General features: G+C 38.5%; 1 protein-coding gene across 1 annotated transcript in view; it reads left to right on the top strand.

Moving 5' to 3' along the window:
• Positions 1 to 22,772, top strand: part of GABBR2 (gamma-aminobutyric acid type B receptor subunit 2) — a gene marked incomplete at both ends in the record, with an annotated part of 486,339 nt that overhangs the window by 172,508 nt on the left and 291,059 nt on the right. Inside the window, one exon of the mRNA XM_080339746.1 lies at positions 21,658 to 21,828. Within this exon, the coding sequence (XP_080195872.1) occupies positions 21,658 to 21,828 (171 nt within the window). The remainder of the gene's footprint in view (positions 1 to 21,657; positions 21,829 to 22,772) is intronic.

Here is a 22,772-nt window from a genome sequence, read left to right as displayed (position 1 = left end):
GAAATCCTAACTTTCTCATTAAATACAAATACTCTTTAGGATGATAATGGGCACAGTATTGCTTACGTAGGCAGTTTTCCTACCTGTTCTGCGATTAAAGTGAGTTCTAGTGAACTTTTACCAAGCCAGTAGTTTATTCACTCTTTTTCTAAGCAAGAACTATGCAGTATAAAATTAAATGTAAAAGAAATAGGTTCAGAACAAAGTAGAAAAGGTGGTTCCTCAAGTAAAGTATGTTTACGCTCTGGATCTCCTTGCTATGGGTTATTATGCAGGCCAAAAATTACAACTAAAAAGGTAGCTGAACTAAATAGATTCACGGAAGGAAAAAGAAAAAAAGCATGAGAAATATTAGATGTAGAGACATCAGCAAGATCCAAAGAAATCTGTGAGCCACAAATTTCTGGAGATTGGGGGAATGTCTCTAAGAGGGTCTGAGAGTAGATGTCTAGGAAGGAGCAGGTGCAGGGGTGAAGGAACCAGCAGTGCAGGTCTTTGCTTTGACCTGGTGTGGCCATTCCCTTGATAGGTTCTTAAGCTTTTTTAAATCAGGGCATGCGGCACAGTGGACCCTAGCACAGGTGTTTGCATTCCTTTGTGAACAACCTGATTGAATAAATTTGAGTGAATAAGACTGAATGTTGTGTGAATTTTTCCATTTATCTCCTCAGACTGTCAACTCTCAAGCTTTATGAAGAGGAGTGAAGTGATAACAATTTATGGATTATTATCTTAGGTGAAATCTAAAGCTACTCTCTTATCTGCAGTACTTAGATGGATGGCAGTTTCTGAGTGCAGAAGCAAGGAGATAACTGCATTTGTGGGATTTGTGAATTTGCATTTGTGAAAACATGTATTGGAATTATGTGACTCAAATAACACTGTTTTTTCAATGACAGCCGTCTAAATAATGAGACAGTAAGCTGGCTGCCTGAGCCTGAAATACTGCGCAGTAACTGCATATACAGAAACAATACAAAGGATTGAGGCTGAACAGTTAGTTTGGATTTAGTGAGGATTTTTTCTGTATAACTGCATATGAATAATAGGGCTAGGGGGCATCATTCGTACAGAATAATGTCTTTGCTCTACTATCAATTTGTTGGCAAAGAGGAAAATAGAGGGATACACCATACATATTATTCTACTTTAGAGCTTTAACTTGAAACTGCACCTTAGTGGTTTTTAAAAGTCATCTTTATGACTGTTTTATTTCACCAGTTTTATTTTTTCTGTTTTATTTTTTATAAAAAATATTTTCAGAAGATGACAAGCATGGAATTCAAGTATGCATGTATGCATTTAAAAATACATTATTTAATATTTAGCCTACAGGATTTGATACTGGGGCAAATACTGCTTAACATCTTCATTAATGACTTGGATAAGGAGGCAGGGCACACCCTCAGTGGATTTGCAGCTGTAACAAAAGTAGCAGGGTTGATTGATACACCAGATGCTTGTGCTGCCATTCAGTGGCATGTCAACAGACTGGAGATCTTGGCCAGCAGGAATTTCCTGAAGCAGAGCAAAGGGGAGAAGCCAAGTCCTGCCTTTGGGGAGGAAGAGACTGCGGGCACTCACCTATACAGACTGGGGGGTGTTTGGCTGGAAAGCAGCTTTGCAGTAAAGGCCCTGAGGGTCCTGATGGACATCAAGTGGAACATGAGCCATTAATGTGCCCTTGTGGGACAGGTGACCACCAGCACCCAGGTTGCACCAGGGAGAGCTTTCCACTAGGTCAAGGGAGGTGGATGAGTCTTCTCTGCTCAGCCCTGGCTAGACCACATCTGGAGTGGTGTGTCCAGGCCTGGGCTCCCCAGAACAAGGGAGACATGAGTTATGGTCATTTAGCCTGGAGAAGAAAAGGCTCAGGGGAGATCTTATATGTGTATATATTTTATTTTGTATACAATCCTCAGGGTTGTTTTTAATACTTCCATTTTATAAGAATGAAGGCCATGTTTGGCATCATGAACAACTTCATTTGCACAAAACAAAAATAGGCATTGCTTGCACACTCACAACAGGCTGTGGTTACAAATCCCAGTCATGCTCAACAGCAGCAGCTTGCACGTGCCACTAGCACTAGATTTGGATGGAAGTTGTGAGGAGCAGAGGTGCTGTGGGGGCTGCCTGTCTCGCCTCTGCACCAGCACATGGGGACCAGCTGTCCTTGGGTGTCTGCTCGTTCCCTGACTGGTGGTCTTTGGAAGCTGTGGGGCACAGGATGGGAGAGGGAACACTGCAGGAGGAAAGTCAGGAGCAGATCAGCAAGGGCAGGCACTCTTTGAGTTGTTCAGATACTTGTTTCAGCCTCACCTTCTACCCCACCTCCTCTGGGAACAGCTCCTAATTCTTGAGTCTTCCAGGCAGCTTAAGAGGAGTCAAGTGAAGTTATGCCAGAGATAGAGAGATGCCTGTTTCTTGCCTTTGTTCTCAAGGATGCAAATGTCTTGTATTGCAGGAGAAACAGGAGAGATAGGAAGACTTATGAGGAACATGTCTGTTCCCAACCTCACCTGCCCAAAACTAGAGTGGCCTCTTGCTCTTTGAAAGCTTTTGTGAAACAGTGCTGTGCTTACCTGAAAGAAGCACCCAGAAACCCAGAAATACCTGGAAGTTGCTATATGGCTTTTGGAGTTGCTGCCCTCCCCTGTCACCTCCTGACTGGCTCCCAGCCACCACACTGAACCGCGTCCTGCCGGCTCATAACTTGAGTGAATATGTGGTTTTGTTGGCAGTGAGAGATAGAGGCTCTCAACACAGAAAAAAGATGTATATTGATTTTTATGTGTAGCTTATGGGTTCTCAATAACATCAATAAATAATAGCGTCAAAATTTCTGAATTATTATGTACTCTATGTGAATACTGAAAAAATACTTTCCATCAGCAATGAGGACATTCAATTTTAATTTGATTAATAATTTGAAAGTAGACATCACTTTAACACAAAAGGACTTGAAACAACTATGATTTGAATTACATCCTGACACTATCAACATATTTTATAACCAACATAGGGAAGGAGAGTATAATACGTCCATCTGTTTTTCTTATTTCTGGATCCACCAATTCAAAATATTTCCAGACCATATGTTTTTGAGCCTTTACTCTGGTTTTCTTTTGTGGCTGTGGCTCCTACTTTGTCCAGGGAAATTTTCACATGTATGCTGCAGCATTTTGTTCAAGGAACAGCGAGAAAACCTTCTATCCATCTGCCTCTCATCCATCTTTAGCTGGCTGTCATAAGGGGATAATTATGCCTGACTTCTGAAACAAAAAATGAATTAGGTTTGACTGCAGTATATGTCTGGTATCTTCTTTCCCTCCATTTTGCCACATTACTTCTGCAAAGCCATGCAGTTTAGTGTGGAAAGGGATAGGGTAAAATTGTAGCCCCTTGTCTTGGATTTAGACTTAGCAGCAAACTTTGGTTGGGCTTGTATGTGACACAAGTCTATCTGCAGCCTTAGCCATATCAATATATGTACAAAAACTTAAAAGGAGCAGGTGCAACTATATGAGCATTGTTTTGTTTGACTATTGCTTGAGGTTTAAGCTAAATGAGCTTGCTGGTCATAGAGGGATGTTAAATATGGATGACATACAAATTGTTTAATAACACTGCAAAAAATCACTAGATCAAATGGCAACTCCTATTCAACAAATTAAACAGCTACCCCATAAGTTGCTTTGAGCTGTTTAATTAGTAGTGGAAGTATTATGCTATGATGAAAGATGTGGGAAGGACAGAGTTAAGAATGTTTTGAGACATCTGGCTTGAATCATAGAATGGTTTGGGAACAGGCTCCCCAGGGAGGTAGTCACAGCCCCAAGCCTGACAGTATTCAAGAAGCATTTGGACAATGCCTTCAGACACATGATGTGAACTTTGGGGGGACAGGAGTTGGACTCAGTGATCCTTGTGGGTCCCGTGCAACTCAGGACATTTTATGATTTTGTGACTGAAAGGCTGCTATAAGGTCTCCCCAGAGCCTTTTCTTCTCCAGGCTCAACAACTCCAACTCTCTCAGCCTGTCTTTATTGGAGAGGTGCTCCAGCCCTCTGACTCTCATCGTGACCCTCCTCTGGACTCGCTCCATCAGGTTCATGCCCTTCTTATGTTGGAGGCCCCAGAGCTGAATGCAGTACTCCAGGTGGGTTCTTATGAGAGCAGAGGGGGAGAATGGCCTCGCTCGACCTACTGGTCATTCTTCTTTTGATGCAGCCCAGGACACTGTTGGCTTTCTGGGCTGCAAGCGCACATTGCTTGGTTATGTTGAGCTTCTCATTGGCAACATCTCCAAGTCCTTCTCCTCAGGGTTGCTCTCAATCCATTATCTGCCCAGCCTGTATTTGTGCTTGGCAATGCCCCGCTCCAAGTGCAAGGACCTTACACTTGGCCTTGTTGAACATCATAAGGTTTGCACAGGCCCTTGTCTCAAGTTTGTCAGGGTCCCTCTGGATGGCATCCTTTCCCTCCAGCGTGCTGACCACACCACACAGCTTCATGTCATTGGCAGACTTGCTGGCTGTGCGCTCAACCCCACTGGCTGGGTAGCTGGCACAGATGTTAAACAGAGCCAGTCCCAATATTGACCACTGAGGAACACCACTGCTCACTGGTCTCCACTTGGACACCAAGCTGTCGACCGCAACTCTTGGGGTGTGACCATCCAGCCAATTCCTTATCCATTGAGTGGTCCATCTATCAAATCCACATCTTTCCAATTTAAAGTCCTGTAGGACTGTGTCAAATACTTCATATGAGTCCAGGTGCATGACATCAGTTGCTTCTCCCTTATCCACCAACATTGTAAGCCCATCATAGAAGGCCACCAAATTTGTCAGTCATGATTTACTCTTAGTGAAGCCATGTAGGCTGTCACCAGTTACCTCCTTATTTTCAATATGTCTCAGCATAGTTTCCAGGAGGATCTGCTCTATGATCTTACTGGGCACAGAGGTCAGACTGGCTGGTTTGTAGTTCCTTGGATTTCTTCCCTTTTTAAATATGAGGGTTATGTTTCCCCTTTTCCAGTTAGTGGGAACTTCACTGGACTGCCACAACTTCTCAAATATGATTAATAGTGGCTTAGCAATTTCATCTACCAGTTCCCTCAGGACCCACAGATGCATCTCATCAGGTCCCATTGACTTGTGCACCTTCAGGCTCCTTAGATGATCTCAAACCTGATCTTCTCCTACAGTGGACGGCTCTTGATTCTCCCAGTCCATGTGTTGAAGGGAGAATTCTGTGTATGGAATCTTCAGGTATTTTTAAGAGAGAGAGAAATTACAGGGAAAATTCAGTTACCTTAAACCGTAGCACTATGGTAAGAATTTTTCCAGGTAGTGAAGATATGGTTCCACTTGAACATTTTGTAACAACTGTTACAAACTGTTTATATTTAATATGTTTTTTGAAGAATTAAGGCATCATCAATTTGACTTACCATTTGGTTTAAACTTTTAAAGAGAACATGTGTGTAAAAATCCTCAGAGGTTAAGAGGCCAAAGTGCCTTCTAGGTGTCTCACTGCTTCTTCACACACTTAAATATCAATATAGATCTGATAACTTCTATGGGATTCACTCAACCAAGTGCAGTGTAGGTGGCTGCATCTCATACAGTCACTGTAGTCTCCCATTAGTGCCTACAGCAGTGAGAAACAGATGCTTCTAGGGAATGATTCATCTCACCTTAAGGTTTATCTCAGGCAAGTCAATTCAAGTTATGAGTTACCAATATAAATCACATCAAACTTGAAGCTTTACACTGCTGTAAATATACTGGGAGGTAAAGTTGCTCATGTAGACTTAAGGAAAGTCTTAGAAAGTATATGCTATCCTCTTCTCGCTCTTCTCTGAGGTACAAGTGACGCAGGTTTTTCAGAGGCTGTAGATTTCTTAAGTTCCTTCATTGATCATGTGGACATGTAATTGTGCAGCTCATTAGATGCCCGAGTTTGCACAAGTCAGCCCAAGTACTCATAAAGCCAAGTTTTCAGCATATTATAAATAAGGCTAAGATTACTCCTATTCATTGCATCTGTCCACTGTGTCTGTCCGTGTTTTCTTTTGGCCTGTTCTTTCTGTTTCCCACAGTGTGTCTTTTTCTGTGCCCTGAGTAGCATCTTTTCATTTCTCTCTTGTCATTTGTCCGTCTGTCTTGTGGTCTCTTGTTCAGTTCTTGCACTGCTGTTTATTTCCTGCCAGGGTTTCCTCCCCACTTTTTATCTTAAGAGCCTTGTTTCGGAATGAGTCAAGAGGTCGTATTCAAACTGGCTACCTTCTGATCACTCATCTGTACTCTAGGAGGTGCTTTTCTGCTAAGAGTAAGCTGAATGTCTCTGCAAGTAGAAAGTCAGGTTTCTGGGAAGCTGGAGAATATATAAACTAATACTATAATAGAAAGAAAAGGTGGTCATTCCATTAACTTAGGGATAGTAAGCTGAATGAATCTGATAATCAAATTAAGAAAATAATTAAAAACCACCACCACTAACAAAGACATTAAAACAAAAAGAATGCCCTATTAATTCAATTTCTAGGACTTTCTGTGAACTTACTGCAAAGATACCATACACTCTTTAGGAAAAGCTGTGGAGTCTCCTTCTCTGGACATACTAAAAACCTGCCTGGACACAATGCTGTGCAATCTGCTCTAAGTTTACCTGCATTAGCGGGGCGGCTGCACTGGGCTGGACAATCTCCCTTCTGATTCCAACTATTCTGTGATTCTGGGAAAAGTATCTTCATTTTTATTACTGTTCAGACAGAGTCACTCGTGGTTTACCTTCTCTTTTGTTACTAGGTAAGTCATCAAATATACCAGGAGACTCAAATGTGAAAGACATAGTTCTCTTTAGTAAGTAAGTATAAAGATTAAAAAAGGCAAAACCAAAAACAAACAACAAAAAACCCCAAGCAAAACAACAACAAAACCACCAACTAACAAAAAAGCAAACCCCCCAAACAAACACACACATACAAAAAACCACCCCAACCAAAACAACAACAACAAAACATACCCAGACTCATTTGCCTTTCATTTAACAAAAAGATGGACCCAATATGTTACAATTGCACAAAAATTTACAAACAGTTTAATAACCGATCAAGTTTTATGAATGTATTTATAAATGCTGTGGGTTTTCTCCACCCGCTGTATGGACAACATTGAGAAGATAGTTCATGGTTGCAGAGATACAGTGACTTCAAAATGGGTCCATCTTTTTGAAACACCCTGTATTTAACTTCAGAGAATTTCTGAATAAACTACTTGTAAAAAACGCAGTGAATAAATTTAATCTTCTTTTGTTTTTCACCCAGATGCACAATACATTAATATAGGTTGTTTATCTCCTGATAGGCATTCTTGAAAAAGCTGACCTTATTTTAACCGCAGGAGCTACTTGGAAAATCCTAGTGAATGTATGTTAGTATGCAGTAAAGTATAATTCTTCAGGAAAAGCCATCCAGACCACCAGTTTAGTTTATGAAATATTTAGCTGAAAATTAATGGTTTATATTTTCTGATCTGAAATCACAATGGTCACCTTTGTCAAAGGTGTTTTCTGTTTGTCCTGCTGTTTTTCTGACATGAGTTTGTCCTATGTAGAGACAGTAAAAATAGTAGATGTGTTCACAGTTGCCAGGAATATGTCCAAGAGCAGTGTTTGAAAAAGACCAAAAAACCCCAGCAGTACCTAAAATAACAGAAGCCGAAGTGACCAAGTAGACAAAGCCATAAGATATGTGGTTAAAACAAAAAGCCAAAAAGAAGAGTAAAAATATGGCAATAATTTGGTCAGAAATGTTGTATAAAAATAAATAATAATTCATAAAATGTTGGTTCATAAATGAGAGGGTTGAAAAAGGCAAGTGGAAGAGGCAAGTGACTTTAAAAATTACAACTTAATCACTGCACATGAGAAGTGAGTAATAAATAATGAATTACATGTGATTGAATTAGGAAAGATATTTAAACCAACCTTTGGAAACTAATAAGCACTTCTAAACTCTAATGCACATACTGAGTTTTCATATATGAGTTCCTTCTCTCAAATCAATAAAACTTTTTAAATATTTAAAATTAAACTGTATTCTTAAAGGGCTTTCCTGGCTCTGTGACAAAGATCAAGCATAAAGATATTCCTTGCATGTGAAAAATTAAGGCTACATTTGGTTTATTATAGTAGTACATATGGATGTGGAGTGATTTAGTTCAGTTTTTATCTCACCTGGGTGGATGTAAGTTATGGAAAATATTGTAAAAAGAGCAGATTTGATAAGGACCATTTTCAGGAATAGATGAGATTGTAGTGAACAGTTTTATGGAGCAAGTGACAAAAAAGATACCAACTAAAGAAAATATTCAGCTTTTAACCTGCAGGAACTAGGATGATGGCAGCATTCTAAGGAAAAATGGTTGAGAGATCTAATTGAAATGTATGTAATCTTAAATGGTGTAGATAATGCTTTCTACCCAGCATGCATTCTAAGACCAGGGGCAAGTACTGTACTTAAAATCAAAAGCAAACATAAAGAAACGCTTATTAAATTAATAGTAACAGCTGACCTGGAAGGCATAGGTATTGAGAAAAACATATTAAAGGTTACTCAGGCAACAATTAACTCATGTCCTGGAGGCAACAGCACCAGGAGGAAACACTCGTGTTTTCTTCCACTTTCTCAGTGACATTAGAAATGGGATTTTTGTTTTGTAACTGCACTTGAACCAAGACTGTTTGACATTTTTTATTTTATGAAAATAGACTATATAATGCCTCATAAGATTTTTTTTTTTTTTTTTTTTTTTTTGTACAGCCACTCATAGATTAGAAAGCATGGAATACAGGTTTAAGTGGACAAATAGTTTTGGGGTTTAGATTGTCTGAATATATCTGCGTGAACATTTCAAAGTTGCATATGTTAGTAAAAGGTTTTCTACATGCAGCTTTCTATCTGGAGCATCCCGTTAAAATCTGTATTGACTGTAGATAAAGAAAACAGAAAGTATGTATAATCTGGGTTATTTCTTAGAGGAGGATCAATGACATATTTGACATTTTAATGCCAAGTATATTATAATCATAATTGTGACTGACATTTCTGTTGAAGGTTTTTAGTTGCAATGTAACCCAAGTTGCCCTTGCTGCTGGGCAAGCAGTACTTATTTTCCTGGCAATGTCTGTTGGCAAAGGAAGTTCCCTGATTTTCTTACCAGGTTTTATTTCATCTTCTCCCCACCAGCAAACCCTTGCTTTCTGTAGCATAACCCCTCTTTATCCGTTATTAGAGAAGGTGCGATTCCAAGCAAATGATGTCAGATTACTCTCTAAATACTTCTGTTGGGGTTTGACTGCAGCATGCAGTGCTGAGATATCAGAAAAGCTACAGAGCTGAAAGAAAAGGCAAATTAGCCCAGACAATGTGCAGAATTAGTGCCACGGTATTGCTCCTATGACCTAATAAGGCATCTCTGAGCTGTGCTGCTCTATGTGAACAGCTTCTTTATGTATCACTACTTTGCCTAGTGAGGATGTCACCTGTTTTGGCTTGAAAAATCTGGGATATCTTGCTGAGGTGTGAAACCAGAGAATGAAGAAATAAACAGACCACAAATTAATGACTTAGGGCTGTGCAAAAAATATGTTTGTAAGGGTGTCATTGTGAGCTAAGATCATGTATTTCTTCAGATGCCATATTTGCAACAAGAGAAATAAGATATGGAATGGGCAGAACTGGGACTGTATCAGGGTGTCCACTCCACCAATAAACAAAAAGTAAAAAAATAAAGGGGAATTATCATCTTAAATCTCACCAAGGGTCCTTCTCCCTGTTTCCAACAAGAGTATAAGGTTGATTTACTTAGAAGAACAAGGCACCTCCCCCATACTGCACAATTAAACCATCTATTAGGGAAGTTTTCCCCTGCTTTTCATCATTTAGAGGTGGAAAAATAATAAAACAGATATTTAAAATCCAAATGTAGACAGAACAGCTGTAGTTTTAACATACTAGCTGAATGAAATCTGACAAGCAAACAATACTAATAGAATGATAATAGTTTGGGGCAGCCAGCCAGGAACAAGCTATTGGGAATAGTTCTGGAAATATATTTTTATAAATGGATTATGGCAATATATTCTGTTTTATTAAAGGTGGAATATTTTACAAATTTCTTGATTTTTCAGTAACTATTTAGAAGATTCTGTTACTAACAAGAAACAAGCAAGCTGGGTAGCTAGAGTATGCATATAGAAGACTCTGCTTGATTTGGGATAAATAATAATGCTCTGACTGAAGCAGAGCAGGGATTTGAAGCTGAATTCTATTATAATCCAGGCCAGTAGCCAAATGCTAAGCAACCGAGTGTGACAGAAAAAGATATGTACAAGCCTCTTTCACAATGCAGTTTTATTTGTTAAAATGCTCAGAAGATTTTGTCTTTTATTCTGTTTAGAAAAGAAAACAAATTTTGCTGCAGCTTCCATAGATCTGCTATTTAATTTCAGTGCTCTGGGAAACCTCTAGGAGTAAGCAAAACACCTGTGTTGGGTGTAAATGATTTGTGCCTGATATGGATCTGAAAATGTTTCCTAGAGAGTAGAAAAAACAATTAATGACTGCCAGATTTATTCCCTTAGTACCTTTTTTTTTTTTTAATATCTGCTTCGAACTGTGATAGACTTTTTAAAATGAATGGTCAGAAGAAATATGGAATGAAAAAGGGACAGCAGTTGTTTATTTTCCATTAATAGTGAAAAACTCAAGTGAAGCCTCATGCTAAGGAGGCTGAATCTTTACTTTTGGATATGGGAATCTGTTTGAGATGATTGTGCTTCATGTGCAGCTGGCTACCTCCTGAAACACTGTATAAATCACAAAGCCTCTATCAACTTGACTGGTTGCACTTGTTAACCACTGAATTGAAGGACACTCTCCATAGCTCCTTGGTACACTTCTTTGGCATCTCTCAGAAGTAAGGTGAACGCATTAGGTTTGTTAGGCAGTATTTATTAGAACTTAAAATGGATCCCATTAGTTGGCCTTGGGTTTGATTTGTAACTTTCTTCTGCTCTGAAGATTAATAACTCTTCTATTTTCTCTTCACCTAAAATATTCTTCAAGGAATTCCTTTAACTTACTTTTTTTTCTACAAAGTTCTTAAATGTACACTCTGCCTGGTGTGAACAGGTAGGTGCAAGTTTTAATCCTCCAGCCTTAGAGGCATGTGAAGCAGTAATGCTAATGTCTAGGCAGTTTTCTTTCTTTTTCTTTTTTTTCAGCAGATCTCCTACAATTTTCAGCTACCATCTATCCTCTCCATTGCTTGAAGACAAAAAACCCAACACTCAAAAAAACCAAAAAGCAAACAAACAAAAAAACCCCCACAAAAACGAAAAACAAACCAAACCAACCAACCAACCAACCAAACAAAACCAAAAAAAAAAACAAGGGGAGAAAAAAGAAAAGCAACACAGCTGAGGATTGATTGAATCACTATTTTGCAACATAACCCACAGACTTCACTCGAGTAGGAAATTTTAATGCCAAAAGACCAAACTTCATCCTCTGTTCTGATGTCTTGCATTCAGACATCTGCCGTTGCTCCTGAACCGTGCTGGGAGCAGTTTGGGCTACTCAGATGGGAAGCAAATGGGACATAGGCCTATAGGCACTCACCTTCCAGCTGAAGTGCTTCTCATATGGATTTTATTTTATCTAAACCAGTTTCTATCCTCTAAAATATTGATTCTTTCAGTAGCCAGAATTGCTTCCTGCGATGTATCCAGAGAGGCATGCAGCTAAATATCAATCTTATTGTGATTGGATTAATTCACTGAAATGCCAGCAGCATGGAGGTGGGTGCCTTCCAACCTTGAGACCAACTGGGAGTGCTGTTTCTGGAAACTCCCAGGTGCCAAAAGGCAGTCAGTGGAAGCAATTTCAGACACAGAATTAATGAAGGTAATGGCAGATGATACTGGGCGCAGGAGTATTTGGCAGAAGATCTGATTTTAAAAGGAACAGTAGCTCTAATCAGATTGGTAGTGTGTTATGGATGGTGAAAGGGATGTTCGTCTGTGAGATTCATTCTTGTCTACTGTGTTTAATACAATGTATATTTTTATGTTCCCATTTGGGTGAAGCACCCTGCCCATTTACTAGTTAGTGAGGCACGGAATCATAGAATCATTTCATTTGGAAGAGACCCTCAGGATCATCAAGTTCAACCATAACCTAAGTCTAGCACTAAACCATGTCCATAAGAACCTCATCTAAATGCCTTTTAAACACCTCCAGGGATGGTGACTCCACCACTTCCCTGGGCAGCCTGGGAATGCCTGACAACCCTTTCCATAAATAAATGTTTCCTAATATCCAGTCTAAACCTCCCCTGGTGCAACTTGAGGCCATTTCCTCTTGTCCTGTCACTTGCTACTTGAGAGAAGAGACCAATCCCCTCCATGCTACAACCTCCTTTCAGGTAGTTGTAGACAGCGATCAGGTCTCCCCTCAGCCTCTTTTTCTCCAGGCTGAACAGCCCCAGTTCCCTCAGCCGCTCCTCATCAGACTTGTGCTCCAGACCCCTCACCAGGTTTGTTGCCTCCTCTGCACTCTCTCTAGTACCTCAATATCCTTCTTACGATGAGGGGCCCAAAACTGAACACAGGATTCAAGGTGCAGCCTCACCAGTGCTGAGTACAGAGGCACAATCACTTCTCTAGTCCTACTGGCCACGCTATTTCTGTTACAAGCCAGGATCCTGTTGGCCTTTTTGGCCACCTGGGCACACTGCTGGCTCATTTTCAGCTGGCTGTCAATCAACACCTCAGATTCTTTTCCCACAAGCAGCTTTCTAGCCACTTTTCCCCAAGCCCATAGCGCTGCCTGGGGTTGTTGTGACCCAAATGGAGGACTCAGATATTCCCCCAGTCTTCTGTTTTCCTCTTGGAACTGTCATGAAAACTCACACAAAGTTAACAGAACATTTTTAATGATCATTAGATTTATTTGTTGTAGCACTGAAGTTTGTGAAATCCCATAAAATCTTCTGAGTGTAAGTATGGTGGAATCTCCAGAGCTTTCATTCAAGTAAATATTTAAGATTATTGATGACAGGTAAAAAGGTAGCTGATTCACCACTGCTGGAAAAACATAATTTCTTGTTAATATTTTCTTATTTAGTCCCCCTTCTTTCAACTTACATTAGTGCCTCACCTGTGTTGTTTGAGGATCAGTATCAGACGACAGGTAGGAGGGAAGACTTCCGCTTTGATTCCTAGGTCAGGTTCAGAACCAGCTCCTTCCCTGTCGGTATCTGACTCTTGTCACCAACAGCTGTGCATGCAAATTGTCAAGAAACATTATGTTTTTTCTTGGTCTGTATTGCTGTGTGTTCCTTTCACTGGCTTTGAAGATCTATGCAATGCCTTTGTCAATGAAATTGCTGCACTTAGCTTCTTATGTGGAAATATTTTCCAAACAGATAGGTGTTTGTGACCATCTTTGCAATGTTATTTCCACACTCCTTTTCTTTAAATCATCCATCAAAGTTGATTAAATGATACATTGTGTTCATTGGGGTGGGAAGGAGCAATATAGTATGTCACTCTTTTATTTTACATGCTATAATGTATTTCTTAAGGTTCTCTTTAATATTCTTGATTATATATCACTATTTTCATATTCCAAGTACTGTTATTATATTAAAATTTATTCATAACTTGGCTAGCAGTAAGATCAAGTTCAGTGATAGTCTGACTGCATGTGGGCAAGTTGGCTTGTATAGTAAGGTTACTTTTAATCTTTAAATGATGATTAACATTTAACCTAAATCTTCATATTTTGCATCTTTTAATATTTATTACAAAGCATCAGTTACCATTCAATTAAAAATGCTATTTAATTGTCTAAGGCTGTCTCAAGAGTAGCAGGAGGCAAATCTTTTAACTCTTCATTATTCATTAATTTCCGTTCTGGTCCTTCTAGCTCCTGGGACCATCAAGTCATCACATGCCCACGCTCGAGTATTATTATTGTTGGCACAGGCTTGTCAAAGCATTAGAGCTCCTGGCAAGGCACACAAAGGAATGGTGTGTGGTGTCACAAGTACATATTGCCACAAATTACCATCTTCCCGAGTTTCATCCTTGTTATTTTTGTATTATGAGATTCTATATGTGCAATCCTGTACTACTGTAAGAGTATTTTCTGTGGAGCTTTCTGACATTATGCTTTCTTTTTGAAAATAATTATTTTCCTTTCTCACAGGAAATAATGCTTCCTCTCTAACAATACATGACATGCAATCTTCAGTTGTGATGATAATGATGATATCACCAATCAATTGAATCAGCAGTTAATATCCTGTTTAGCCATGTTGATTTATCAGCATAATTTAGCTTTCTAGAAAAGGCAGAGGAAATACAGGTGATATCTGCCATATATACAAAACTCTTCATCAACATTAGTCTTGTAGAAACAGGCAGATTTAAATTTCTAGAGATCACTAATAAAATACTTGTATAAGCAAGTGCAGAAGCCTAGGAAAATTAAGCTAATCTCTCTGGTGCTCAATAAGCTAATTTTCCCCATTTGCAAACATGAATCACTTGTCTTCGCCGATGACATTTTATTAAAGGGAGATTACCTTGTTACCTAAGACTGCCTTTTTTTTCTTACCCTCCCTCCCTCCGTCCCTCCTTCCCTCCTTCCTTTCCCCCTCAGTGTATAATACTCTGTGCACAGAGCATGTATCTTAGTTTCACAGCCTGCTCCTCTGGAGGGGCAATTGGAGAGAGTAACACCTCTTTCTCAATTTGGGATTAACAAATCCAGATGTTCTGGTACCTCCTTCCAGGTTTTAGGGGGGCTCCTTTGAGCTGCTGGGGAGTTTGTAGTGGGAGATGCTGCTGGTCATCCACAGGTCACACTATGGCCTCAAGTTGTGCCAGGGAAGGTTCAGATTGGATATTTGGAAAAATTTCTTCATGGAAAGGGTTGTCAGGCATTGGAACAGGCTGCCCAGGGAAGCGGTGGAGTCACCATCTCTGGAGGGGTTTAAAATATGTATATATGTTCTTAGGGCCATGGTTTAGTGCCAGATTTAGGTTATGGTTGAACTCGATTTTAAGATTCTCTTCCAACCAAAATTACTCTATGAGAGGGGTGCAGTTTCCTGCCCCACTGGCATTGTGGACCTACAGTAACTTTGCAAAGGGTTTCTGTTATTGATTTACTTCAGCTAATACAGTCCCCTTAAGTGTATGTGACTCTTAAACAGACCTGTTGCCTTACATTAGGGTGACTCCAGGGATAGTTCTGTGGTTTTATTTTAACCAGACATCTGCACATTATTACAGTGACAACATTTAAGAATAAATGCTTCTTAGAGACAATAAAGCCATAAGAACATTGCCATTTCTGGCAACTTCACTTCCTTCTGCAGTTCTTGAAACTGCAAAGTGGCTTCAGCCTTCCAGCCTCTGGACATCTATATGGAACATACACAGTCACAGTGTTGTTCCCTTTTCTAATTTTGTTTCAGCTCTCTAATATCCATCCTCTCTTATGTAACTCCTAGTCTTTCCTATTGATTTCATTGGTGTTGCATCCCATTTTCTTAAATGAATACTAGAGCTTATCATCTTACCATTCTCACTTCTGTACTGTTTTTTTAAAGGGAATGCACTGTTACTTCCCTAAAACAGGAACATACTTGCTTTAATGTGAAAGCGTTTTAGATTGATGTTTTTGGTTTAATCTACCATGGCTCATTTCACCTTCATCTGAGGTTATAGAGCTAGTTTCTACTCCCTTTGTGCAGCATTGTTCCTTTCTACACTTTACTTTAACTTTTTTTTTTTACCTCAATCTATCTAGTGTTACCCACAATGCTTTGAAGCAACTGTATGGATTTTCAACAAAATTAATGTTTACCTGTTTCTATAAGTATCACCTTCTGGAGAAAATTTAATTTATCAAAACATATACCTGACCCCAAGACCTCCTGAATAAAAATACTTCTGTATATTTTACAGTTTTTAAGCAAAGTCCACCAGTTCAAATTCTTTAACCTGGCCATCTGTTGTATTAAGCTGAAGCATTTTTCATAATACTTGTATAACATTGTCTCTTCTCCATTACCAAAGTCTGCTTTGGCTCTCAATGTGAATCCAAAGAAATTGCCTTGACTTCTGTGGAATAATGGTTGGTTGTTTGGGGTTTTGTTTGTTTGTTTTTGTGAGTTGTTTTGTTCTTTAGTATGAAAGTAAAATCTGACTCTTTCAATTTTGGGTAGTTTCCAAGCCCTTTCTTTTTTAAAGTACAAAAACTTCTTATGTTTTCTGGCCTCAAAACTTCTTACTGTAAGACACTCTTGTACACACATAGTGCCATCAGATCCCCTCTGCATCATCTTTAATGGTTTTTTTTCTTTTTCGGTTTCACATCATTTCGTGAATTCTTCTGCTTTGGACCCATTCAAGAACTGGTATTTGTTGCTTCCTTTCTTTTCACATGGTAAGATAAAGCCATTCACTGTCTTCCTGCTCTTCTTCTCCACTCTTGGCAATGAAGCACAACTGCTTGGCTCACTCTTGAGCCAGCTGTATATTTTTATATTTAAAAATGCAGAATCTGTACTACTACAGATCTGAGTGTAGGTAAACTGCAAAATGTCAGGATGACTTACAGAAGTGCAATTACACTGGTGTAGTTAAATCTCACCAACTAAATCTGATTTCTGGGTACTCAGACTCTTAGTCAGTTGGTGGAAGTTTTGGCACTGACTTGGTGGGGCTGGGACTTTGTCTGAAATACCAGCTTGTGGTCACCCTTTATGGACTGCTCCAGTCAGCTGTGCTTTTGCTGGCACTTGGTCTGTGGGGTATATGGAAGGGAGAATGCCACAGTAAGCTAAATATTGTAGAAGTTAATCAGCTTCAGGTGACATCCTTGAAAGTCCTTTTACACTGATTTCTTTCATACTCACTCCAGATTTGAATGATCTCTGGGGTATTAACATTATTGTTTTTCTTTAACAGATGCAGACAAAATACTTTCTAACAAAACTGCTAAGTAAGAATCATTTTAAAAGTCAGAAAGAGTGCATTTTAGCTGTTAAATAGGCTTTTCATGTTAGAATTTGAGCAGACTTGTCATATTTAAGCAGCAGAACTTCTACTAATTTATGACGTTAATGAAGTAATAAACATTAGGTTTTCAATACCTCGGCCTATTTGGTTTTGAGTTTGTACTATGGTTATTCTTACTTGGATGGTAAATGCTATGTTATTTTCAATTTAAAAATTCTAAACTCTGTTTCATCCCTGAAATCTCCATCTGAGTCATAGCTTACATATGTTTCCCTACATATACTCATTTTAAGTTCAGAAGCAGTTGCTCACAAATTGCATCAAATTGTAAGCAGATATTCTAAAGAAAGAGATTTCTCAGAGATGACCTGAGAAGTAGCTTCAATTTTTCTGACACTATTAAAACTAATATATATGTAATAAATATGAATGATTTTTTTTTCTATAGATCTACAAACATATGCACAGAGTCTGTTTGCAAATGCACATACACAAACACCACACACACAATTACAATTTATCACCTGGTATAAGTCCACTGTGTCCTTCATTTTATAGCAATTTGAAAAAAACCTTTTTTTCCTGCCTTTCATGCCTTCTTGAAGTTTGACTTTTGACAGTTTTGTAAAATAGTTTTCTGTGAATTAATGACATCATACCTCCCACAGGCATTTATTGCTGAGTTATAATCCTGCTTATAACTTTTTTATATCTCACTCATCCTCTTTGCAGAGGCAGCTATGTAACACCTGTAAGATTTTTTTTTTTTTAACAATGCATGAATATGTATGCTCTGAAAATATAGTAATGTGAAAAATAGTACCTTTGTGGTTTGCAAAAAGTTATATGAGCAGTAGGGTTGCCATTCATCCAGATTCTTGACTAACTAACTAAAAGTTAGATGAAGAAATTCCTACAACAAAAAGCAGAATCAGATCTCTATGGCTTTCAATCCTGCAGAATGAAGTAAAGAAACTGTAAGAAGTTTGCCTTTTAATAGATTCAAGTTTCAAATCAGCAACAAATAAACAACTTTAGCCCTAAAATGCAGAGGATTTATGTTCATTAGCAAGGCCTGTACCATCTCAATGCATGTGTGAGTGGACTCTGTTGTTTTATTAGGTTCATCAATGTTTTTATTATGAATATTTTACTGATACACCTTTATAGCTGTGTGTCAAGGGTTTATATTGCGGGGTGACAATAAAACCCTGGCAGATGTATTGTTAACGCCCTCTCCCCCCCAACTTCCCCCTTTTGCCCCTCCCTCTCCCCCCTTCCCACTCAGGACAGGCGATCGGGAGGGAAAGAAGGACAGAGAGAAGAGAGTTGGAAAAATTAAAAATGTTTTACTAATGCTACTAATAAGAATAGAGAAAATAATACAAAATATACAAAACCAATCTTGAAAGTCCCAGCAACTGCAGAGCCAGCACCCAAAGTCCTGGATTAGACTCCACAGCCAACCAGAGCTGGATTCAGTCTCAGGCCTCAGTTCGCAGGGACAACTAGCAAGGTCCTCTCCTAATGTCAGCCATAAGGAAAAAAGGGACGAGATCCTCGTGATCTCCCACTTTTTATATGAAGTATTAACGTGAATGGAATGTTATACACAGTTGGTCAGTTTCTTGGTCACCTGTTTCTCGTTGTCCCTCTCCCGAGATGTCCATCCATGCTTATCAATAACTTTGCATTCCATTGCTGTGTTTACCAAAACATGTGTCTGGTTCTCCAGGAAAATGCAGTTAATATGAAGGCTTTAGCTGACAGGCAAATTCACTAAAAGAGAAACTTGTTTTTAACAAAACCAGGACACTATGCTATATCATGGGCTTTTCCAGTAAGTCTACATTGTGTTGGTTTATTTATTAACAAGATCTTTTCATCATCACTTTTTAAAATGTAATAAGTTTTTTCTTCTTGTTTTTCCCTCTCAAAATATACGATTGAGTGCTGGTGATTGTTGGGTTAAATTCATTGCATGTCCCCAAACTCTCATAGGCATGATTTTGTGAAAAGTTAAATCTTTTCAATGACTTAACCTTTGTGAGAAAGAAGAGAAAAAAAGAAAAAAACCCCACATATCTACTTCAGGTTATTCATCCATCTCTCATGGGTGTTTTATTAAAATGGAAAAGTGATGCAGAATGAGACCAACCATGTTATATGTCATGCTTGAAAGGCCTCTGAACATATACGACATTCCAAGACCTGTTTGGGCATGAAATTTTCCCATTTTATATTTTAATAAAACCATTCTTCAAAAAGAAAGTTAAGAGGAATGTTCTTTTGTAATTCAGGTGTCATTAGTATTACACATAAACCTGGAGTCGTCTCATCTCACTTCACTTTACATGGCTGAGAAATCTAAGTTATGAATCTTCTTTATCTTCCTTTAATCAATGAAAAGAGCTAAAGTTTTGCTTCAGTGTTTCCCAAGGAAATGTGGTCAATGAGGATACTCATATAGGCACTTTGTTAAAGTCACTAAAATGTCAAAAGATGCATCTGAATTGCCTTTGCTTCTATCACAGATCTCCACCCCAAAGCCAGCTCATGGCTACAGAGATGATCCTAGTTACTAAGGGATTTTTTGATAAGAAAAATGTACTGCTCAATTTTGTGAACCTTGCCGATGTTGCTTTTCACTACTGTTGTCTCAGCATTGCTCTTGACTTCTTTTACTTATGGATCAATCAAATTAGATTCGATCCAAAACCGTAATAACTTGAAAAACAAGTCCTTTGCAGTCACTAGGCTGCAAATAGCCAGGCTGCTGAGAGGCATTTCTTTTCATCCTGGATTTCTAAAGTCAAATTTTCTCTGTTTCTGTCAGAGGATAGAGGTCCTTAATTCCCTCATCCATGATGCAGTGGATGCATGATGTTCAACATTACAAGGCTAGATAGAAAAGCTGGCTTGGTCTATGTGGCAGCCCTTTGTTCTTTTCCCCTTGAAATCAGCTCTTCACAAACTCACTGGTGATTACTAAATATTAGGAAGTTCTAAGTAAACCTACAAATACGGTTTTGGAAAATCAAGACCACAATAGCACCATACCTCTTAGTGTGCTTTTTTCATAAAATCTGAGAAAAGAGCAGTTGGTATATTAAAAATACTTACATTAGAGTTACATGGCAGCAGAAGGTCTTAAAAATCCTCTAGCTAATGACGGGTGAAGAGAAAGAATCTTCTCTTTTTGAATGATAATGTGTAAACTGTCCAGTTATACACACTTGAAGTTGTTTGGATTTCAGGCATTTTAATTAAGAAAATAAACTCTCTTCAGATTTGGGAGGTTATAACAATGTAATAAGTTCTTTGTGAGTCTAAAGTCAAACACAGGATGAGTTCTCTCTCTGACAGGCAAAATCTAGATTTTATAAACATGAAGAAAAAGTTAAAGCTGCTATTTCAGATAGAAATTTTCTGTTCTGAAATTCAAAAGAGGTGTTCCAGCCCAAATGTATTGTATGCTTGATTGAAAAAAAGTATAAACTTAATACTATGGTTGGAGATACTTATATAAGCTTGAATTCCCCTATACTTTCTGACTATTGATTCTGAAAGACTTAACACAACTGTATTAAAGAGCCTATTTCTCAACAGTCACACCAATTTGCATTAAATTGGTACTTCAAAAAAAGCTCAACTGCTATGCATGGCTGAAAATAAACTTAGAAACACATTGCTAGCAACTCAAAAAATACTGGAGGAAATAACCACAAGTATCTGGAGTAGGAATATCTTCAGAAAGTGAATATAAAGGCATTCCCTTCACAACACTGCCTGAAAACCATTCACAAAAATGAATATAATAGAACAGATTACACAAAAATATGCTGCCTTTAACTCGGGCAGAAGAATTTAGCGAAGTTTCCTGATTTTTTAGTGTTAACAAATTTTGTCTTTTCTCTTATTATAAGCATTCTGAAACCACATAAAAATTCTGGTGTTTTCAGGTGCATAGAAGTAGCCACTGAGTCCTCTTTGATAACAGAGATCACAGGGGGCTGCTTCAGTGGAGGAAACTTGGAGGCAGGTAAACTCCTGAGCTGCAGCCTTGGCTGCTGTAGTTATTCTTTCCATTTCTGGTACATACCTGAAGACAAGAAGAGGGGCTACTAGAGGTTTACTCTTTAATTCAGAGGCATGTAAGAGTTTGAGAAAATCTCCTTGGAACAATTCTCAACTTTTGTGAAGAAAATGTAGAAGGAAGTTTATGGGGAGTTAATCATAGAGATTTACTCCCTTAGAGCTTCTTGCTCTGATTGTACATCATTGACTTTGAAGATTCCCTCATTTAATTTTGTAGCAGGTGGTTTATATAATTAAGGTATTTCTTTTGAAAGTAATTACTTTAAAAGTAAATTAGTAAGTGATTCTGGTAGGACTTCCAAGCTCTATGATGGTGAAAATTCTGTACATTACTACAATGCATGGGCTGTGTCTTGTTGCACTGAGAAGAACAATGTTTTTCTTCTAGATGATAGATGACTTATAGTGACTTTAATTTTTTTGTTGTTGTTTTATTTTTTTCAGCTTTCGTTTGCAGCAACAACCCCAGAGTTGGCCGATAAGAAAAAATATCCATATTTCTTCCGGACAGTGCCATCTGATAATGCAGTGAACCCAGCTATTTTGAAGTTACTCAAATACTATCAGTGGAAGAGAGTAGGAACTTTGACCCAGGATGTACAAAGGTTCTCAGAGGTAAGATTCGCATATTTCCAGTACACAAAGAGAAGTACTAACATCAGGCTTCTGAAGAGCTAGTTCCTCCATTAATAGCAATTAAGTAAAAAGAAACAGACTCACTGTTTCAGTCTTTTTTGGCTTCGTCTTACCAGGTCACATTTGCTATACTGAGTAAACTTAATTCCTTTCCGAGGCTTATTTAACTGCCTATAGTAAAAAACACTAACGCTTTTCCTTTACTGTTTTTTATACCAAGAACATTGCACCCAAGTGCAAAAGAAAAGCTTTTATTTTTTTCTGTGTAGCAAATGTTTCTTTATATTCTTCGGCTTGCCAAAGTGTATGATTTTGAAAGGGGCTTGTGTCCTGACATCAGTTCACTTAAAAGAGAGAATAAATCTAATGTCATTGTGTTCCTTTTTTCCTTGGCTATATTATAAGCATCAATCTGATCAGTCTGAACTTTAAGGCTCAAAGTGTGGTAAGTCTGTGGTGGAAAATACTGGAGGAGCCCACTGAGACAGAAATGACTGAAGCCCCCAGAACTGATAAGGTCACATATTATGCACCCTCCAGATCTTATGAGCTTCACCCTGAGCAACATTTTGGTCATAGAGATTGCAATAAACTATGGGCCAAGTGCTTTAAGCATGGTTTTAACTAGAAGTAGTTAAAAGGAAACATCCTATAAGTAATTAATCAGAGCAAGACAAGGGAAAGAGTTGGCCCATTAATTAGCAGGGAGGCAAAATTAATAGAGGCATGCCAGTTTTGTGGTTGTGTGGGTTTTGGTTTTTATTGTTGTTTTTTTTTTTTTCTATTATTTTTCTTTTCCTTCCTCAGCATTAAAAAAAACCCAAAAAACCGAAACAAAAACAAAAACACCCTGAGTTCTGAAGACTAGCATAATTAAAACTAGTGAACAGGGGTAACAATAGGTTGGAGTCTGCTTAGATGAG

This window comes from Nesoenas mayeri, assembly GCF_963082525.1.
Source record: "Nesoenas mayeri genome assembly, chromosome: 2".
NCBI lineage: Eukaryota > Metazoa > Chordata > Aves > Columbiformes > Columbidae > Nesoenas > Nesoenas mayeri.
This window is presented reverse-complemented; position numbering and strand designations above follow the sequence as displayed.